Source organism: Humulus lupulus, chromosome 7 (assembly GCF_963169125.1).
Source record: "Humulus lupulus chromosome 7, drHumLupu1.1, whole genome shotgun sequence".
Classification (NCBI taxonomy): Eukaryota; Viridiplantae; Streptophyta; class Magnoliopsida; order Rosales; family Cannabaceae; genus Humulus; species Humulus lupulus.
This window is the reverse complement of record NC_084799.1, coordinates 18270208-18293474: the sequence shown is the minus strand read 5'-3', so window position 1 is coordinate 18293474 and position 23267 is coordinate 18270208. Positions and strand designations below refer to the sequence as shown.

The 23267-nt window shown below is 35.1% G+C and overlaps 1 protein-coding gene across 2 annotated transcripts; it reads right to left on the bottom strand.

Annotated features, from left to right (window-relative positions):
- Window positions 1-13890: 13890 nt before the first annotated feature.
- Window positions 13891-21302, bottom strand: LOC133790839 (protein BONZAI 3-like). 2 transcript variants are annotated; one of them, XM_062228638.1, is made up of 17 exons: window positions 21173-21302; window positions 20683-20933; window positions 18560-18607; window positions 17228-17376; window positions 17050-17098; window positions 16466-16522; window positions 16165-16350; window positions 15922-16056; window positions 15755-15816; window positions 15558-15654; window positions 15337-15451; window positions 15162-15238; window positions 14924-15061; window positions 14679-14843; window positions 14476-14589; window positions 14285-14381; window positions 13891-14193 (listed from the first exon to the last, which is right to left on the bottom strand). In XM_062228638.1, exons 2-17 carry the CDS (start codon window positions 20860-20862, stop codon window positions 14066-14068), a joined length of 1797 nt encoding a protein of 598 aa, XP_062084622.1. In that variant the 5' UTR covers window positions 20863-20933; window positions 21173-21302; the 3' UTR covers window positions 13891-14065. The 2 variants fall into 2 exon arrangements, with proteins under 2 accessions (XP_062084622.1, XP_062084621.1); XM_062228637.1 differs by having other exon boundaries at window positions 20683-21268.
- Window positions 21303-23267: the final 1965 nt, after the last annotated feature.

The following is a 23267-nucleotide window of genomic DNA, read 5'->3' as shown; positions in this document are numbered from 1 at the left end:
TTCGAGCTAATCAGCATGAGACGATCATGAGATGTAAGTGTTCGGTCTAGTCATAACGGGTTTAAGTTCGGGGCTCGGGGTGAGTCTCGGGGTCATTTTGATCACTAGAGCATTACCGGGAATTAAAGGGTAATGGGATATGATTTATGGGTGTTTGATAATATTGAGATTAGTGGGAATTGGGAAGCGTTAATTATGATTAACGGGATAAGTGGAAAGTACCAATTTTACCCTTGAAATGGTTTTAGAGGCCTTAAGTGACTTAAGGGTATTTTGGTCATTTGGGGTTTGGATTTATATGACCTTGGATGGCTGTAGAAAGAACAGAGCCAAAACAGGGGTTTTCTTCTTCAACCCGTACACCATCCTACACCAATTCTTCTTTGGAGTTTTTGAGCTCTAAGTGGGGTTTCAAGCTAGGAAATTCAAGGGCTGGGTTTGTGGACTTGGTTCAACCATTGAAGGAGGTTCAAACTTGGATTTAAGGTGAGTTTTAGTCATTAGTTTCTGGTTGTGCTGTGTTTTTCCTTTAGGTTTTCAGCTTATGGATTCTTATTGATAGTTTGGATTTGAAGAGGTTTTGATTGAAGTTTAGCTTGGGTTTTGATGAGGGTGAGTTATGGGTGATGTTTAGAGGTTAAATTAAGTGCTTGGAGGAGGTTTGGAGCTGGTTAGAGGGCTTGGTTCCAAGGGAAAACGCAGGGGAAAGTTTGGTGTTGCGAGCTGTCATTTTGGCTGGTCTGGGCTTGGCGCCGCGACCCTTGGCGTCTGGCAGTGAGAGTTGCCTCTGTTTGAGGGGCGCGCCGCGGCGCAGCTGGGGAGGGCCGCGACCCTTAGGGAAATTTTGGCCATAATGGTGTTTTTAGCTTGGGGATTCAAGCCTTAGGCCTCGGGGTTGAACCTAATACTCGGCTAAGTGGGGATTGATGTCCTGGAGGCTAGATATTGGTTTGGGAACTTATGTTGATTATTTTTATTGATGGTATTTTATATTTGGTTATGAATAGGTGACCGCTAAAGGACTAAAAGTTGATCGTTCTCAAGGGTCGTTCTTTAAATCATTATAGCTCGAATCTGAGGTAAGAAAACTGCACCCTATGTTCATGTATGAAATGCGTGGCTCTTCTTGATGCATGTCGGTTGATTATTAAGTATGACATGCATGGCTATCCTTGATGCATGTCGGTTGATTATTAAGTATGACATGCATGGCTATTCTTGATGCATGTTGATTGAGTATTAAACGTGACATGCATGGCTGTTATTGGTGCATGTTGGATTGTTGAATATTATACATATGATGCATGAGAAACATGTGATTAGGACATGCTTTGTATATTTCTTATGATATCGTTCAGAGCTTGAGTCTCTGTGGTTGTGCATGGTCCTAATTGTGCTGGTATCTGTTTAGTAAGCATGTTGAATACCTTGTTTATGGATATTGAACATGTGATATATGTTTGGTGGCATGACTTACTTGTGTATGGCACTGACTAGTCAGGGAGCGACCCTAAAGTCGATGAACATGCATTGAATGGCTCTATGGCATTAATGCTGGACCGACCCTAAAGTCGATGAACATACATTGAATGGCTCCATGGCATTAATGCTGGACCGACCCTAAAGTCGATGAACTTATAAGCGCTTGCCTGGTCTAAGACTAGATGATCATGGCCCTGGTGACTGTTTGTCACAACGTGGCTAGGGGACGCTGTCCATAGTTACGACTCTAGAGTCGGGAGGAAGGTTATGTTGGTGACCATTCACCATACACCTATCCTGTTCCAACTCATGAAAGGTTCTCATATCAGTTAAGCCCTGGTTGCCCTATCATCACATGGAAAGAAGGAGCTGTACCTACTTTCGTGACTTTTGCTACAGATACCTATCTATTTTGGACTGATAGTCCTGGATGATTATAATGGTCATTGTTGATATTATATCATGCTTTATAGTGTTTTCTTACTGAGCTTCAGCTCACGGGTGCTATGTGGTGCAGGTAAAGGCAAAAGGAAGCTGGACCATCCTTGAGTTGGAGAGCTTAGGTGTTGACGTGTACATATGCAGCTGCTCGTCCGCCACGACCGAGGTTTAAAGAGGAACTAGGGTTGAACGCTGTTTTGCCGCTTAGAATGGCCTGTTGTAAATATTTTCTGTAATATACTCTGAAATTATATTTTCGGGATCCCAATATATATATAACGTTTTATCTTATCCGAAATCTTTGATCCCTAAACCGCTAATCATACTTAGTCACACGATTTGGCCAAATAACTCGATTAGCGAGTTTAGCACTGTTTACAAGGCACACCGTAGCGGTCCCTGGGGTTGGGGCGTTACAACTTGGTATCAGAGCGAGCCAAGTTTTATGGTTCCTGAAGACAAGCTGGGCATGTACACTCATCACTGAAGATAGCTTCACTCAAGGAATGGTAACTATCTCTGTAGCTATGTGCATAGCTGTTTAAATAAAATGTGAATGCTTTACCTGCACAATGTATTAGGGAGCATGAGATTCTGATAGAGCCTGGCTCTTGACTATATGATTATATGCTCCGTAAATATATATATATATATGACTGTGATCATATGATTGCCTGCTCCATGAATATATAATTGTGTTATTTGCATGCTGGGATTGGAGGCATGGTTTGAGTATTGGAAGAGCAGGGATTATGAGTAATGTATGAATGCCATGGGCATGTTTGTAGCACTGCAAGTGGTTTATGATTGTGGTGTGGTAAGATTTATCCCGTGGGGGAAAACCCTCGATATGCTTATGGTGATTAATGGGTCAAGTTATTGACTGCAGATTTAATCAGCAGGTTTATATTCAAGGCAGATTATGAGGCCTGGTGATAGTTATACAGGGGCTGGGAGTTACAGCCAGGGTATCAGTTCTTCATCTGCATCTTTGAATGTTCAGCAGACGCTTACAAGTTTGCAATTAAGACTGCAGAGGCAGGAGGAAGAGATCAGGTATCTGAAGCAACAGCGGAGTCTATTGGGGAGTACCTCTTCCTTTGCTATGCCAGGGGTGGCATCAGTTTCAGCTCAGCCTAGGGTTGAGAACAGATGGGAATTTCTCTGTGGAAGATTCCTGAAGTTTTATCCTCCGATCTTTGAGGGAGGCTTAGATCCATTCAGAGCTGAGCAATGGATGGGCATGATCAGCTCCATTCTTGACAGTATGGGGCTGGTAGGTCACGATAGGGTGGTCTGTGCTACATGTGTATTGCGGGAAGATGCCTGGATGTGGTGGGAGGTAGTATCCCAGACACGAGATACAACTGTGATGGATTGGAAAGAATTCAGGCAGCTGTTTAATGATAAGTATTATTGTGATGTAGCTAAGACTGCCAAGATGAATGAGTTTCTGAATCTTGTTCAGGGTAATGCATCAGTGACCGAGTATGTTACTAAATTTGATGGGTTGGCCAAGTTTGCCTTAGACATGGTACCCACAGATGTAGCTCGGAAGGAGAGGTTTATTCAGGGGTTGAATCATGGAATAGCTCAGAGCATTAAAGTTGCCCCAGTGCATGAAGTCTCTACCTATGCTCAGGTGGTAGAGAAGGCTCTTGTTGTTGAGAGTATAGTAGTTGGGCAGCAGAGTGCTGGAGAGCACGGAGCCCAGATAATGGTATCTCCACTTATTGGAACAAGTAAGAATGAAAGCTGGAAGACTCGTCCAAAATGCGCTCGGTGCAAGAGGCATCATTTGGGAAAATGCCGAGCAAAGGCATGTTTCGCATGTGGTACGGTTGGGCATATTGTGAAGAGGTGCCCCGTGTTAAAGGATGAGCAAAGGGGGATAGACAGCTCGATTCCAACTCGAGTGTTTATTCCAGGGCAATCATAGTCTGAGACTGAGACTAGTTCCTCGGGGGTGACAGGTCAGTTTTCTAGTTCTGAGTTTTGAATTATGCTGTTTGGCTTTGGTGCCATGCTATTCTTTTGTTGGTATGTATATAGAGAAGGGTATATTGATGGTATATAGATCACATGGTTATGTTGTGATGGGAAATGTAATACGGTTTTGGCAACCTAAGAGATGAGTCGGGTTTTGGAAATGACTCATCAGGGATTTTGATAAAGCTGGTTATGGCAGGCTTTGGTTTGATCCAGGGTTTGGATTGGGTAAGTAACTAAAGAGCAATCTTGAATGGCAAGGAAAGTGTGGTAATTCTTGGGCTTGAGAGCGGGAAGTCTTGTGACATTGGCACGGTGCATGGATTTGGTATGTTTATGATACCTGTAGTGAGAGCTAGAGTTGTGCAGGGAGATGCATGGAACTCTTAGCTAGTGTGATGGATATCACCTGGATTGTACCAGTGGGATCAGGACAGACTGGATTAGTCTATGGATTCTGAATATGGGTTACTAGATGGTTTGTCAGGACTTCTTGTTATAACAGGAAATTAGAATGGTGATTGGTTTAGTACCATAGATGGAATTGGATGCAAACACTGCTTCGAGTGGCTCAGCGGAGTTATAGGAATTAAAAGTTTAGTTGCTAAGTAAGATGGAATTCTTTAAGGTTGATCTTGGATCTGGTTAAGACCAGTTAGAGATCAGAGAGAGGAATTTATACAAAGGATTGTGTTAGTATTGGTTTGGAGCACTGCAAGTGTCGAATATATCATGAGGATTGGTTTAACGCGAAGTGTTTGTGAGTCAGATGAATAGAGCATTCAAAGGTTTATTTGAATGGGATTTATGATTGCTTTGGATGGTGGTATAGTGGTGTTTTCTTTGCGGAGAATTGCCAAGAGTAAAGAGTGCCTTGGGGACAGGAGTGTCCATGGTTGGTAAAGATATTTCAGGTGCCTTGGGGAAAACCGTGCTGGGTCACTTATAGACCAGGACCAGTTAGTGGATTGTTATGACATCCTAGTGGTAGAGAAAAGTGATTGCCTATGCAACATGTTGATTAGAGAATTTGACCAGGACTGGAGTAGAGTTTCTGGTGGGCCAGGTGGCCAGTTTATTGTTTGAGATTCCTATCTCAAGAAAGATAAAAAGGAAAGATAGTTAAGTGAGTCACAGATGGGAAAGATTGAATGGGAAACTTTAGCTGGGTTGGCTAAGAGTTGTACAGCGAAAGATATGAATTTGTTATGGTATAACGATCGGACTTGGGATTCGATGGACATCGAGATTAACTGAGAGATTCTGGATGAATCTCATGCCATTCTTCTATTTGCTTCATTCAGGCATCGTGAAGAGGTAACAGGATGTGAAAGCTTTATAGTGATGGCCTGAGATGAAGAGGGATATATTGAGACATGTGTAAAGTTCTTAACCTATTAACAGGTCGAGACAGAATATCAGGAAACAGCAAGGCCATTACAGCCTTTGGGTATTTCATAGTGGGAATAGGTGAGAATTGCGATGTGGTTCACGATGGGATTCCCAAGTTGATGGATCAGTATGAGTTGGCATTGAGTCATTGTGGACCGGTGGTCCAAGTGAGTTCATGTTATCACTAAGGATAAGTGAATAGTACGGCTGATCAGTATTCGAGTCTCTTTGTGAGAAGGATAGAGTGCCTTCGTGGGAACTCAAGGTCTGTCTTATCATATGAAGACTTTATTGTGACTTCCAAGTTTTGGAAGGGTTGGAAGGCCATGGGAACAGAGATAACACTCAGTACAGTTTATTACTCTCAGACTGATGGTAAATCAGAGAGAGAGAGGGTTATCCAACTATTATTGGGGGAAACATCTTATAAGATGAATGCTGTTGACTGTGTTTTTAGCCAACGACGTGAGAACGTCAAATACGACAAGCCTTCAAGAGATTTTATACGACACAGACAGTATAATAAAGAAAATAAAGAACACACAAGATTTTTAAAGTGGTTCAGCCCCGATTGTCAGTAATAGCCTAATCCACTTAGAGTTGTGATTTATAGATCCGTACTCAAGATCAGTTGGACTGAGCCAACTGAGTTTCTTCAGTACAGATTGCAAAAATACAAGAATTCTCTCTTATTTCAGCACTTTCTCTCTCTAGAATACTCAGACCCAAATTTCTCTCTCTAGGAAGAAGAAGCAGAAGAAGCCCCTCTTTCATCCCATAAGCCCCCTATTTATAGGCTTAGGGTCATACATATGGTATCCCTTAGAACCGGGATATTTTATTATATTTATTACATTTAAATTACAAAGAAACATTCAAAATTCAAAATGTAACAAACCCCCCATTTGTGGGAAGAATGAGAGATTCCCGCATATCTTGTTGAAGTTGTTTCTGGGAATCTTGACTTAGTATCCTCTAGCTAGTTGACCCACCTCCTACTGACCACTCATGCAAGCGTTGGTTGGACGTGCATGGTGGTAGGACATGCATGGTGGTAGGACATGTTTTTGTGGGTCGAACGTGCATGGTGGTAGAACATGCACTTCTCTCCTCTAACATGGCACTCTCCTCTAGCATGCCATGTTTCTCCTTGAACCAATCTCCTTGGCTTCTCACCTCGGATAGGTCCGAGGCAACCTCCTTGGCATCTCACCCCGGATAGGTCCGAGGCAACCTCCTTGAAGCTTCTCACCTCGGATAAGTCCGAGGTATCTCTCCCCTTGGCCTCTTCAACCATGTCCGATCGGACATGGTGCAGGCTATCCTTGTAAAAAACCTAAGTCCCAATTCTTGGTGCATGGAACTCCTTTTCCTTAGCTACTTACTTTGGACATGTTCGAGCCAACATTTAGGAAACCTTGAGAGGTTTACCTCGGACACACTCGAGCCAAATATTCAAGAGGCTCTTCATGCTAAGGTCCTTGGACTTGGGTTTGAAACAAACACTTGGGCTCTTCAAATTGGGGTCGGAGCCAAGCACTCCTTAGACAAAATAGTCTCCTTGGGCGTATCTGACTTGACAATGCATCTCTCAAGCAGTCCAACTTCTCAACTGATGCATTGGGCTACTGCTAAGCCAAATCACCCAACTACTCATGCCACGTGTTAATTTTATTGCCACATTATTGATCTCCAATTTTTGGGTATAACAAATGCGTTGATATATATCTGGATCCTAAGGTGGTTCAGGGGATTTATGAGATTGCTGGAGCTTGAGTTTTGGTTGCTCATTTCTCAGAATAAGTGGCAAAGTGTTATTGAACTAGAAAGTAGGAGTGTGGAATTCCAGGTAGGAGAGTGTATCTTCTCTAATGTATCACCAAGGGAAAAGGAGTGAGGAATTAAGGTAAGTCAAGCCCTAGTTTGTTTCAACAGTTGGATCCTGATTGGGTCTGAACAGGGTGACTCTGAATTAGTTTACTTTTGGCACTGGTAGTTGTATGCAGTGTGTTATGTACTTCCATTCAGTGGACATGGGTTAAAGGAATTTATAAATTAAGTTATGAGAATCTGAAGGTTAGGTTAAGTATTCCGGTAAGGAATAGCCAGTTCAGATTATGACATAAGTGATGAGGTTCTATTAAACAGAATGTACCTTGGGTTAAGGTAAGGCTATAGAAAAAGTAAGGTCAAGGAAATGACCTGAGGAATTTGTGTCAATCGTGTGGAATTCTTGTTCCGAGCTATTGAGTAAATTTCGAGGACGAAATTTCTGTAAGGAGGGGATAATTGTAATGCCCCAAATTTCCTAATAGGGTTTAGGACCTTGATTAAGAGGCCGGGAGGGCCATAATTGATTTATTATGGTATTTAATGATTATATGCATGTTTACGTGAATTATATTATTATATGATGGTGGATGCATGCATATGGGTTCATATGGGCATTTCGGTAATTTGGTCGCTGTGGGCGTAATTGTGTATTTTGGGTGCATGATTGTGATTATTTAATATAGCCACATTATAAGGTGGATTGGTTCGAGCTAATCGGCATGAGACGATCATGAGATGTAAGTGTTCGGTCTAGTCATAACGGGTTTAAGTTCGGGGCTCGGGGTGAGTCTCGGGGTCATTTTGATCACTAGAGCATTACCAGGAATTAAATGGTAATGGGATATGATTTATGGGTGTTTGATAATATTGAGATTAGCGGGAATTGGGAAGCGTTAATTATGATTAACGGGATAAGTGGAAAGTACCAATTTTACCCTTGAAATGGTTTTAGAGGCCTTAAGTGACTTAAGGGTATTTTGGTCATTTGGGGTTTGGATTTATATGACCTTGGATGGCTGTAGAAAGAACAGAGCCAAAACAGGGGTTTTCTTCTTCAACCCGTACACCATCCTACACCAATTCTTCTTTGGAGTTTTTGAGCTCTAAGTGGGATTTCAAGCTAGGAAATTCAAGGGCTGGGTTTGTGGACTTGGTTCAACCATTGAAGGAGGTTCAAACTTGGATTTAAGGTGAGTTTTAGTCATTAGTTTCTGGTTGTGCTATGTTTTTCCTTTAGTTTTTCAGCTTATGGATTCTTGTTGATAGTTTGGATTTGAAGAGGTTTTGATTGAAGTTTAGCTTGGGTTTTGATGAGGCTGAGTTATGGGTGATGTTTAGAGGTTAAATTAAGTGTTTGGAGGAGGTTTGGAGCTAGTTAGAGGGCTTGGTTCCAAGGGAAAACGCAGGGGAAAGTTTGGTGTTGCGAGCTGTCATTTTGGCTGGTCTGGGCTGGGCGCCGCGACATGGCTGTGGTGCGCCGTGGCCCTTGGCGTTTGGCAGTGAGAGCTGCCTCTGTTTGAGGGGCGCGCCGTGGCACAGCTGGGGAGGGCCGCGGCCCTTAGGGAAATTTTGGCCAGAATGGTGTTTTTAGCTTGGGGATTCAAGCCTTAGGCCTCGGGGTTGAACCTAGTACCCGGTTAAGTGGGGATTGATGTCCCGGAGGCTAGATATTGGTTTGGGAACTTATGTTGATTATTTTTATTGATGGTATTTTATATTTGGTTATGACTAGGTGACCGCTAAAGGACTAAAAGTTGATCGTTTTCAAGGGTCGTTCTTTAAATCATTCTAGCTCGAATCTGAGGTAAGAAAATTGCACCCTATGTACATGTATGAAATGCGTGGCTATTCTTGATGCATGTCGGTTGATTATTAAGTATGACATGCATGGCTATCCTTGATGCATGTCGGTTGATTATTAAGTATGACATGCATAGCTATTCTTGATGCATGTTGGTTGAGTATTAAACGTGACATGCATGGCTGTTATTGGTGCATGTTGGATAGTTGAATATTATACATATGATGCATGAGAAACATGTGATTAGGACATGCTTTGTATACTGCGTATGATATCGTTCAGAGCTTGAGCCTCTGTGGTTGTGCATGGTCCTAATTGTGCTGGTATCTGTTTAGTAAGCATGTTGAATACCTTGTTTATGGATATTGAACATGTGATATATGTTTGGTGGCATGACTTACTTGTGTATGGCACTGACTATTCAAGGAGCGACCCTAAAGTCGATGAACATGCATTGAATGGCTCTATGGCATTAATGCTGGACCGACCCTAAAGTCGATGAACATGCATTGAATGGCTCCATGGCATTAATGCTGGACCGACCCTAAAGTCGATGAACTTATAAGCGCTTGCCTGGTCTAAGACCAGATGATCATGGCCCTGGTGACTGTTTGTCACAACATGGCTAGGGGACGCTGTCCATAGTTACGACTCTAGAGTCGAGAGGAAGGTTATGTTGGTGACCATTCACCATACACCTATCCTGTTCCAACTTATGAAAGGTTCTCATATCAGTTAAGCCCTGGTGGCCCTATCATCACATGGCAAGAAGGAGCTGTATCTACTTTCGTGACTTTTGCTACAATCACCTATCTATTTTGGACTGATAGTCGTGGATGATTATTATGGTCATTGTTGATATTATATCATGCTTTATAGTGTTTTCTTGCTGAGCTTCGGCTCACCGGGTGCTATGTGGTGCAGGTAAAGGCAAAAGGAAGCTGGACCATCCTTGAATTGGAGAGCTTAGGTGATGACGTGTACATATGCAGCTGCTCGTTCGCCACAGCCGAGGTTTAAAGAGGAACTAGGGTTGAACCCTGTTTTGCCGCTTAGAACGACCTGTTGTAAATATTTTATGTAATAGACTCTGAAATTATATTTTCAGGATCCCAATATATATATATATATAACGTTATAGTGAAACGTTCTATCTTATCCGAAATCTTTGATCCCTAAACCGCTAATCATAGTTAGTTACACGATTTGGCCAAATAACTCGATTAGCGAGTTTAGCACTGTTTACAAGGCACACAGTAACGGTCCCTGGGGTTGGGGCGTTACACCAACTATAATTATTTTATGAATGATCTAAAAATATCACCACGTGACTCCGTCATTGATTACTCAATCTATCACTAATTCATTTTAAGTTGTAACCATAATCCTAATAATAAATTGTGCATTTCTTTCTATTTTTTGCAATAATTAATTTTAAATTAAAATGGTTTTGAATTACATATGTGATTAGATTTTAATCCAAAATTATATGAAATCTACCTTAGTACGAATTGGTAAGGATTTGATTGGATAACTACTCTTAACAACATATGTGTTCATTTTTTCAGTTTTCTTGTTTAATGTTCATTTTTCTCATCTTGAGATTCCTTTCCCTTGGAAAAGTACAAATATACTACAAATTTGACCCTATACATGTAGGTCCAAATGGAAGTTTAACATGTAAAGTAAAGGCCCCACGTACCCCCATGTAAATTAATATAGTAGCTAAGTCATATAAATTTCCAAGCTAAGTCATATGGGTGACGATATATCATGATGACAAAGTGCAAGATTTTCTTATTTCACTGGCATGAGGTGTTATATCTAACGGTAAAAGTTGATGGAAGCTTTTTCATGGATATATTAATAAACAAAATTTAGAACTACAACAAATTTAGTTGATTATTTTTATTTTAATTTATTAAAAAAATCCCATTTTATGGGAGGACATTAAAAAAAAGATAAAAACATGTTAAGAGATATTTTTTACTATTTCAATGAATGTTATTTTTAGTTTCTATAATAGCAGAGAATTAAACCGTTTTAACTCGATAATGATCAGTTTAAACCGAATAAGACAAAGTGGCCTCATGGTAATAAATTTTTATGTAAACATAATAAATATATTAGTGTGGCGTCAAAAGTATTAATATATATATTTTTAACTGGTACAAGAATATTCACTAGTTTGCACGAGAGCCTCCAAAGTCGTCAATGCTAAATAAGTTGTCTTTAAATATGTTTTTTTTTCCACAGTTCATACAAGGTTTTTTTTTATACAATGAATGAAAAAAAAAGTAATGGTGATTGAGGTTTATTGTATAACGTATTATACTATTATTAATCAATAACAATAACAATAATTATTATTATATATTAATCATCTTGAGTAAGATAGCAGCATGTATTTAGAAAATTCTACAAAAGTTAAGTCTCAAGTGTTCGTTCTAATCTGGGTTGACAAAAACAAATTGGATTTGAAACAAAATGACAATAAAAGGTACAATAATTAATTTTATTTAACAACTAGTGATGAGTAACGAGTGACGAGTGACGACCAAGTAATATTTCCAACAAAACGTTTCTAGGAAAAAGAAAGATAATATTTTATACACAAACGTATATGACATTCAACTCATTATATCTTTCTCTTTAATATATGTACTAAAATTTGACCATTAATGAACATGTTATTTTCCAAATATCAACATGTTACTTCCAAGAAATATCAATTATTTGAATAGTAAATAGTGAAATCGAAGAACTTATTTTCTAAAACATAATTAATATATAATTTTTAAAACAAAAAATACCATAATAAAGCATTAATTTAAAAAACACATACTTTTTAAAACATACCTATATATATTGCACGCATTCTCACCTCAACAAAAACAGTTTCTCTCTGCGCTGCCTAGAGTTTTCCACATATCTGGTTCCTTTCTCTCTCGGCTAGCTAGGGAGCTATTGTGCCAGTCTTGCGTGTGCGACTGGTGGTACATAGTGTTGTGTTTTGCCTTCACATAGTGTTGGATAGGTTCAACACTAGGTTTTAGTTAATTGAACAAGTTACGAGTTAACAAATGCCAATTCAATTTTGAGATTGGACAAGTAAAAAATTACTCAAACCCGACCAATAAACACCCTTCTTTTAGATTAAAATACTCAACAGAAAACACAAAATAAACTAATTAGTGAAACCTATAAAAAAAATTTATAAACAACCACCATGCAATTGCTCCATTCAATAAAAAAAAATTGTTACGTAATTTATCCAAACCACACCTATCAAAATATACAACAAACAAAAAAAAAACTCATATTGTTTTTATATGTGATAAAATAGAAAAGAAAGTTAATAAATGGGAAAGTGAGGAAAACATGGGCTTCCATATTAACTTCCAAAATTTAAATAAGGTAAAAATGTTAAACGGTGGTGTTGCTCAAAATCCTCATATCATAGAAACGCATAAGAGCATTATTTACAGAATATGTTGGAGTTCGACAATTAGGTGCTTTAAAAGCTTTGATAGAATGTCTATCGTTGCAACATTGGGAATCCCCTTTATTGGGCCACAATAAAATGAATGTTGATACAAACACATCAATCTCAAACAATTGGTATTAGTGCGATTGTTTTCGGACTTCGACTGGGGAAGTACTTGCTTGTCTTTCCAAATGTCTAATTGGTATTTCGTTCTAAGTTTATCCTTATATTATAATTTAACTATCTTTAAACTTATTTTGTATTTCATGGGATCTATTTTATTTTAGATAAGATATTTTAGGCAAACTGAAGGGATATAGATCCATCGGTTAGGTTTTTATTTTTTATTTTAGATAGGATATATATTTAAAAAAAAAATTGATGTCACTTTTTTTATATGGTGTTTTTGCATTGTTTCTCAATTGTTCAAACAAAGGTTGTAGCTTTGATGGTAGCTTTGAACTGGACTTTGCATCTTGGACTTTCTTTATCTGCTATAGGGTCAGATTGTTTTGCATTAATATCATATTTCACTACATGATCCAAGTTCTTTAATGACTTGAGTTATTTATAAGATGATATTCCAAGTTTGTTGTTCAATTTTCCTAGAGTGTCCATTACCAATATTAGTAATTTGGAATAAGTCTGCTCATGGATTAGTTGCGCACACTCTTACAGTGGATGAGGAATTGCTGGAAATATATGACTTTACACTTTCTAAATCAACAATTAATATTATGAATAGTTCAATAATAGAAACCATAGATGCTAATAAAGAACTTTATTCAAAGTATGAATACAAATCTTGATCATCAATACTCAACAACATAAGCACAATATAAAGACAATACAAGATTAGGGTTAGAGAGATACAACATTTTGTATTGAGTAACTTGAATCTTCAAACTTGAGGAACTTCTAAGGCTTATACATGAGCTAATATCGCTGTCCAAAATCTATATTTCAAGCCTTCCCTAATTGCTTGAAGCTTCAACCAAGTAGAATGAGATTTGAGATTGAACAAACCTTAAAACTCATACAAGTCAAGCAGTGCTTGATGAGTTTCTTGTAGAAAACTTTGGTCTTTGAGAGCTAGAGAGAGATTGGAGAGAGTGATCAAGTCTTCCAAAATTCTATTAGGAACATTTTATAGTTTAGGCACAGTTCTTAGGTCTAACCAATAGGATTAAAGATAATTCACATGTAATTTGGAGCTTATTTATGTAACCGTACAGACACAACAGGCGATACGTCGCCTGCATGTAGGCGATGTATCGCCTGGCAGGCGATATGTCGCATACTAGCAGGCAATGTATCTTCTGATGGGGCTTTTGAGCCCCTATGTATTTTGGCAATGCTACGCCACTTGTGGGCGACATATCACAACACTCTCTGTATTTTCTAAATAAAACTAAGCAAACGTACATTTCATGTTGCTTGCACCTAATACTTATTTATAAATCTGTAGTCTAATGTCATTTTATTATCCTTGCTCCAAAGATTTTGCTGAATGTTTAAATGTGACAGACAACGAGTCATTAAAAGACTATAACATCATCAAGTAGGTAATTTAAAAAAAATGAAGAGATTTGTGTACATATCTATCTTCAAGAATTAGTTGTTTGAAACAAATGAAAAAACTAAATAGAAAGATCAGGTGTTTGGGCCCCACGAAATTTACAAGGCTTGATATCTCTACTACGAACGTAACTCAAAAACTGCCCAGGCAGCTCCTCTAAAAGGGCTTGAACAACAGATAATTGTCCACCTATTAACAACCACACAACCACTTAATATTAGTTTAAAACGTGCGAATCTTTGCTTTAGTAGAATTTGAGGTGCCATAATAATAAACTCACTTTGCAATTGTCTCATGGGAACAAACTGTACGATGTCTCGTGTAGCCACTCGACCTGTGCTACTCTCCAATCGATTCTCATTATCAGCATCAAGAATCTACCAAAATCCCAAATACCAAATATTATTATTATTATGTGAGAGAGACTACTCATTCCACAAAACCCCTTTGCTAAAACAATACAGTTTGTACCTCCATTTGTTTAAAATCAGCACCACCAACTCCAACTATGAGAATGGACAATGGAAGATCCGATGCCTTCACCAATGCGTTTTTGGTTTCTTCAAGGTCTGAAAGGACTCCATCCTGGCAAAGAACAGAGGCTCATTTCTTAGTAAAACATTACCAAAATAACAAAGAGATTGAATACATGTAAAATCCATCATCATCATTACCGTTATAATGAGCAGTACATAGTACTTGTTGCTGGAGGCCGAGAGAGACTCGCCAGCAATGTGCGCCGCCTTGTCGATAACTTGGCCAAACAAAGTAGGTCCTGAAAGAGAAACATTGTACAGAGCATTGGCATAGGCTGACATGATGCCTTCAACTCCTCCAACCTATTTTAAATGAGAAACATGTTTAGCTTAATCAAGAAACTGAGATGAAGTAAATGCTAATGGCTCATTTAAATTATTACCTCAAACTCATTTTCATTTAAGCTCAAGTTGAAACAGTGAGATATGGTACCATTTGGTTTCACTCCTCCAAAACCCCAAGCAGGAAAGCGCTTGTCAAAATCATAAAATTGAATGACTTCTCCAACCTCCATTATTGCCTGCAATTAGTTTAATCAGCCCATTGCATATGTTTACTACATATTTTTTCATATTGCCTAATTAGTGAGTTTATATTATTATGGTTTTCACAATACATACCCTCTGGTAAGAGTTTAACCGGCCGTAAGGATCAATGTAGTGCAAAGAGTCAGCTTGTCGAGGATTCCCATTAGAGGCTGGAAAAGAAGAAAAAAAAAATCAATGTTGGCATAAACCATACTTAAGTCAATGTGATTAGTGAGGAGAATGTATAAAAATGTTCAAAGTTTGAAACCTGTAAAATCAACAGCAACCATAAAGTTGAGCTCAAATCCACTAGAAATGTAATCAAGAAAGCTGAATTGTTGCTTCTCATTAAAATAGTCCACAAACAACTGGCCCTTAAGTACCTATAATAATATGTTGAAAATTGTTGAGAAAGTGGTGAAAGGTCTCTAGCTATAAAGAATTAAATAGTTAATAAACTTAAAATCTAATGAATAAATATATAAACACCTTTTCATGACTACTTTTCGTGGATGGCATTACAAAGTTTGTACCAATTCCTTCCTTGCAAAGTGTTTCTAGTTGTCCCACTGACTTCTGTAGTTTCCTAGAGAATTCAACTCAAAAATTTAAAATATTTTTTTGCTTCTTTCTCCCAAACTTTAAAACAATGATAAAGTAAAAAATAAAAATCAAAGAATTATTACCCAATAAGTACATGATTGCCACTGCTATTAAAATCAAAGCTCTCGATAAGCAATGGATTATCCTGTATCGATTTGAAATTTTATTAGTCAATATTTTTTAGAACAAAAGCTAGAACTAAACATTTAGCTCAAAAGCATATATAAGTTTGATGATTGAGCTTGCTTGCCTTGCTTCCAAACTGATGCATATTCAGGGATAATGGTTTCCAAATGGGGTTTAAGTTATTGTCAATTACTTCTGTCTTGCAAATTGGAATGGAGCCTCCCCTCTCAACAATTCTAGAAATTCTTAAGAAAGGATCCTATAATGAAAATAAGAAAAAAAGTGTAAAAAAAATTGAACATAGTGTGGAGTGCACACCAAATAAAAAAAGATTTCAACAAGGTGCGATATATGCAAAAATACATACACTTTTAGAAAATAAGTCTTTGTTATCCAAATTAGAACAACGGAATACTATATCAACAACACTCTTTGAAGCAATTGTTTCTTCAGCATGGACAGTGAGTGTTCCCAGGTTTCTTGAAGTACCACTCCTATGCCCATTTTTATTATGGAGATTTACTGTTAAACTCCTGCTTGGTTTAGTCACAATCTGCAGTCAATTAAAGGAAGAAACATGTTTGTATCAACATAAAGTATGACAAAAGATTTCTAATGTGAAGCCAAGTTGCTTAACAACTATACTATTAATTAAACCATTAAGTTACCTCTGAAAGAACACAATTGGCTTCTCCAAGAAAATCTTGATCTTTCAAATTCAGTGTCTAAGAGAAATAGAAGAATAAAATGTTAAAAACATCAAACTCAATTGTTATGCACTAAATAAACTTCTAAATTTAGGAAGGTCTATGGTCTATACTGAAGTAATTCAATGCTGCTAAAGTTATGAGCTGATCGTGGGTACTGCTAAAGTTATATACAATTGAAAGGTTTTAACACATGAAGTTATGATTTGCCAAATCACATACTAATTTAACTTGGTAAAGGTAAAGAGGAATAAGAATTATAAGGTTAAAATGTTAAATTTTGTTTATACAGAATAATAAAGTTGACTGACATTACAAGTAACATGTTTTGTCTGTCACCATGTGTATCATAACTCCTTAGCTTTTACTTTTTATTTTCTTCACTTCTAAATAATAAATTTATGGGATGCAGAGCTTAATTTTAAGAGTCAGATTCTAGTAATTTGCTTGAAAAAGTATATATACAGCATATTAAATAGAACAATATAATGGGCAACTTTTAATTAAAAGAAGAAATTAAAGCAAACACTAATATATATGTATACCTTTACAGGTAGATTGTGAAATTTTGTATCAACATCATACAAATGAAAACTGAAAAAAAAAACCATAAAAGGAGAAAACAAAGAAGTTAACGGAAGAAAGAGTCAGCAACAAAATATTTTTACTTAAAACTTATAACATAAAAAAAGACAGCAAAATATTCATTAAAAGCTTACATACATCAAGGGTTGCACCATCTCAAATTGGTATGTAATTGTAATTTTTTTTATCCACGTAGGGTTTAAAGTATTCAATATCACTTCTGTACGCCCTAATTCCTCCAATTCACCATTGTTCTTTTTTGCATAGACAACAGCCATTGGATCACTCTGTAACCCCAAAAAATAAAGAATAAAAAATAAGTAATAATAAAAAAGCTTTTCCGCCTAAACTATGTTTAATAAGACAACACCATCCCCCATCTTTAGTGAAATAACCTTTTTACATAGTAGAAAAAGGAGAAAAAAATTATATTTATGACATAGGATTACTATATAGATACAAAAGAAATGAGCTTTTATGTAAGCCCATTATCATCACCAGGCTTAGCTTAACTAATAAGTAATTCCAATAGGGACCATTATTAAAGCCATAAGTAGTCCAGCTTCCGAGAAGTAATTATAAATATATATATATATAATTAGTAAATAATTTTTAGGTTGGAGCATCATTACTTTTGTGTATATGAGTTTAGACAAATTTATTTTTGGCATGTGAGAAAATTATGACATAATTATGTTGTAATTATAAAAAATTATGAATAATTTATAGTATTGAAAATAAAGTTCGAACAACTAATTGCATGCATACTTATTTATTTATTTATTTATTTTTATACGTGTGTAACTAATTATTTTGAACTAAATTTCTAAAAACTAGTGAGATGCTTGCTACAATTATAATGTATACCGTCATATACAAATTTTTGGATTATAATTTTTTTATAGGCCAAAAACAAATTTGCCCCTACCGATAGGGTCAAAAGTGAGACCCAACCTAAATTTTTTTCTATATATAAATGTATATCTTCTATATAAAAAGTGTGCATTTAACCGTTTTTCATAATTCTACTAATTTTTTTTAACTTTAACAAAATATATCTTTAAAACTTATTAAAAATAGATATTTAATAATTATATTAATATAAATTTAAATATTATAAAATATCATTATTATAATAATATATAATATAAAATTAGATATTTAATAATTATATTAATATAAATTAAAAAATTATTATTATAATAATATATAATACATAATTTTAATTTTTATTAAAAAATTATAATTTATATTTAAAAAGAAAACATGTTATTATATATATTTATATTAAATATCAATAAACATTATAAACACATTATATATAAATATTGTGTGATATTATCTTATTAATAAACAAGTTCTTCTCCAAAATTATTTATTTATTTATTTAAAATTTACATATAACAATTATAAAATTTTTATAAAAATCCTTCAAGGACTATTGACGTATATAATAAGAAATATGTTTACCTTGGAAGTGATGTCACGATCAATTAAGTTAGAAGCCGCCATAGATAACTGTAGCACAAATTTGAGATATGTACGTATGAATAAATTCTAAGGAAAATCACGATTAGAACGTAATTAATATATTAAAAAAAACATAAGCAGATAAAAAATTATGCCATGCGAATAACTTTCATGAAAAATTACTTTAATAAAGAACCAGTAATTGCGAATTATTCTCAAGCAAAACTATGGAATAAAATATAACAAAATTAGTTATAATTAAGCCCAAAATCGATCTATTGTTTCTAATCAAAATTAGTTAACAAGTACAAAAAAAACATTATTATGCCTCTCTCTGTTGGTTGGTATAGTCTACAAATTATATATTATTATTATTATTATTATGTCGAATTGTTTGTAGCTAGTCTTCCCTGATGTACAACAATTAAGCCCAAAGTAATTGTCCTATAATTAAGCCAAACTTTAGTAGAAAATTGACATAACAACGAAATAACATTACAATTTTAGTTTCATTAAAGTTAATATCTTTGATAAAAGAGAGAAGTTTTCAATTTTATAGTTTTGAATATAATTATTTATGATTTATAGAAGGTTTCTATAATTATTTATTAGTTTAAAAAATAATGTTGAATAATTTTATTATTACTTTGTATTATTTTAATATACAATTATTTTTTAATTATCTTTATTTCTTACTTTTGGCACATGTATACGTGATTTTTAGGTCAATTAATTATTGATAGCACTTGGTTGGTGAAAAACTCTTTGGACTCTTTTATTGTCTTAACTTCTGGGGATTATCGGATGACTTTTGTGATGCATAATGAATTAGTTTAGACAATAAAAAAAAATCTTCCTCATATATATCTCTTTCTAATGTTTAATTATCTGACTAAAAAAAACTTATATAGCATGGAATTAATAATTAGCATGAAAGTATTTACATATATCCTACAAAAAAAATAATCTTTTTTTTTTATATTCTATTCAATATTTTAAGACTTTAGCTAATTCAATTGCTTGATTATTAAAAAAAGAAGTTAAAACTAAAAGATTCTTTTATAATAGCAGTTCCGAATATAAATAATTATTTGGCTAAATTCACTCTTTTAATTAGTATTACTTTGACAAGTCAATAAAATATATATAGATTCAAACATTCTGATCTTGTTCAGCAATTAATCTATCTTTCTAGCTTTTCAAAAAATAAATAAAAAAATCTGTCTTTGTCCAGTCTAACTTTAACAGTACGTATAATTTTATTATGTATATTTGATATTGCTAAGGTACAAATCTTTTAAAAACCATCAATATAGTTTTACAAACTTTAAATACCATTAGATTAGTGTTTCTGAGTGTGTAAATATATTTATAAAGTAAATGGTGAAAATAAATTATTTTATAAAATAATATTCTTATAGATAACAGACAATTTTGGATATTTAGAAATGCTATTGTCTAAAATTCATAATTAACCATGAGTATTGCTGACGGTGACTAGTGATAACAATAATGTGACATACATGTACTTATTCGTATAATTCAATTTTTTTTATCGGGAGATTCTATATATATTTTAATTTAATAAGTATTATGGGGTGTCGCTGACTAATAATAAAATAACACCTCATGTGGTGTGTTGAGCAAGATGCCAAATAGTAATACTCATTAACTATACACTAAGCTATATATTTATATAAGAGGAGTGGTACCGTGAACATCATATTTAAATCTCTTAGTCATAAAAAACATATATATCAGAGTATTTTTTTTTCTAATTTTATTTCATAGCGGTGTTCGCTGTAGTTACAATATTCTTCTTGCAAATTTTCAAAAATTTACGAATAGTTTACGGTGTCAAAAACAAAATTCTTGATATTATTGATAATCCAGTTTACTATGCGTTTTCGAACAAATAAAAATATATTTTTAGAATTGTAAACTATTCAGAATTTTTCGAAAATTTATAGAAAAGATGTTGTAACTACAACTAATACTGTAGGAAAAAAATTGAAATATTCCCGCATATATTTTCGGAGGAGAAGATTAACTAAGAGGAGGGTGAAATAGAAAGTTGTACTCGTCATATAGATATGACCATAGTCATATATATATTTACTTACCTCAAGTTGCGTAAAGAGGGGATGAACACAACGAGAGCTATAGAAGAAATCTACGGCATCATTGGGACCTTGGGCGCCACTGGTATTGCAATTGGCTGCCATGGCCTGCTCAAGGGGCCTCTCTTGGCCCCCACCTACCCCCTCTTTCCCTCCTTTCATGTCCGAATAACAACCTCCCATATCTTAATTTCTTTTTTCTTCCTCAAAAAAATCTCTTTCCCTCCCTGGCTCTCAATCGATTTTTTCTTTTTCTGTTTGTTAATAAAGCATATATAAGTGAAAAACTAAAGAAAAGAAACCAAATATATATGCATGGAAACTGTGCTAATTAATGTAGTATATATATATATATACGGCATGATACGACGCGTTAATAATTCTATATACAAGAATATGTTTGTATAATTGGCAAAGCAAAAATCTAAACTACGTACAAAAGAAGAATATATAGGAAAATTCCGTTTCAATACTAGGTTCCCTTAGACCATACCAGAAAACGAAAAGGAGAAATGAAAGCAACTCTATTAATATATACACACACACAATAACATTCAAAATATTAGTTGATTTGTTATAAAATCATTATATATATATTTGTATACTGGAATCTGGATAGAGAATACGTACTGCAACCTCATGAAAAGGAGATTTCAGAGAAGTTGTTATGAAATGTGAAAGAAAAAAAGAAACCTTGGGTGTACGCAATACAATACACGTCAAGACACGTCCATAATGACTAAGCAGCTTCATTATCCAATAAAGTTCAAATTTTAGATAATATATATTTATTTATATCTACTATAATAATAATAATAATAATAATAATAATAATAATAATAATAGAAAGAACCATTTATATATATATATATATATAAAAGAGAGCTTCAATGGAAATGACGTGGCACTCTAAAATTACTCAAAACTATTTTTTCTATTTTCTCCTTTAATCTAATTTTTTTATTCATTTTTATTATTAATAACTATTTTTTCTATTTTCTCCTTAAATCTAATTTTTTTATTCATTTTTATTATTAATTATTTAAACTTTATTTTTTTAAATATTTAAATAACATATTTTTTTAATCTATATAAAAATGAGAACTTCAAGAAGATGATGTGTCACTCTAAAATTACTCCAAACTATTTTTTCTATTTTCTCCTTTAATCTAATTTTTTTATTCATTTTTATTATTAATTATTTAAACTTTATTTTTTAAAATATTTAAATAAGATATTTTTTTAAGGGTTTATACCTTTTTGCACAACAACAAAAATCACTATTACCGGCGGAGGAGCCTGCTGGTAATACATGGTATATCCGCCGGTATTTGTTATTACCGGCGGAGTTCCGCCGGTAAAGTCCCGCCATTAATAAACGGTCGGTATTATCACCATTACCGACCGTTTGACACCACCCGCCGGTATTTCACTATTACCGGCGGATTAATAGAGGCGGGAGTCCGCCGGTGATGTGCAACGCTGACACCGTTTTTGATTGGTTTATTACCGGCAGGTTCCGCCGGTATTAATCCGCCGGTATTTAAATACTAATATTAAAATAAAACAATTAATTTTATTTTATTTTTTAATAAATATACATATAATACTTATTTAAAAATAATAATATTTAACATATATTATAATTAATAACACAATTAATATTCATCAAACAAAACTAACATTGTAATTAATCATAAAATTAAAATAAGAAAATACAAATTGTCTCATTTTAATTACATATAAAGTAATTATAACATAAACATAATAAAATTTCAATTGTCTTAATATAATTAAAAAACATAATCTAATTATTATTGTTTTGATCAGGCCAACTTGGTGTAAAATACTCATTAAGATCAATATCTTGATCACTAGTATTAGGGCGCGGCAACGGTGGTGAAGCAAACTGTGGTGCTTGTGTAGAGTGATGCTGCGAAGATGATCTAAATTGTCGAGCATGTGGTCGCGGTGAGGGAGACTGATGCAAAAAACTCTCAAACTGACCATACCTCGGCTGTTGCGACGGACTCACAAATTGACCATACATCTGCTGTGGATGCTGCTGCTGCAATGAATCCCCGAAGTCACGACGCCTAGGATGTGATGTCTGAGATCCGGTAGCGACGTCGGGGTAATATAAAGGAGGGGACTGGGAGGAACGTCCGTACGTGTTTGGATAATTCTGTTGAGGTGGATACACATGTTGTTGTTGTTGTGGCATTGACCAAGGAGGTGGACTTTGAGAAGATATACCACCTTCAGGTTGTGATGGTAAATATCGTTGGAGAAGGCTTTCAAACCGCGACTCAGTTTCTGTACTGGTATGCTGAGGATTACCAGATGGACCTTGTTGAGATTTCAACATCCGGATCTCTTCACGCATTGACTTAATTATTCCTGCCATAGTAGCAATGTCTTCCCGAGGTTGGGCCTGTGACTGACTTTGACTTGTGGAGCTAGAAGCTGATTTTTCCCTTTACCTTTGCTGTAACTCCTCTTTGAAAGTCAGACCTCTCCCCAAGTACTTTACTCATAATCTCGTACTGATCGATCGACGAGGATTCAGCAGCAGATCCAGTTTCAGA

Coding starts and splice junctions, on each gene's coding strand:
- LOC133790839 (XM_062228638.1), bottom strand. CDS start 20,862: ATGGGAGGTTGTTATTCGGACATGAAAGGAGGGAAAGAGGGGGTAGGT. Junction 17,099..17,227: donor GAGATGGTGCAACCCTTGAT/GTATGTAAGCTT, acceptor TTTTTTTTTCAG/TTTTCATTTGTATGATGTTG. Junction 14,590..14,678: donor ATGTACTGCTCATTATAACG/GTAATGATGATG, acceptor GTTCTTTGCCAG/GATGGAGTCCTTTCAGACCT.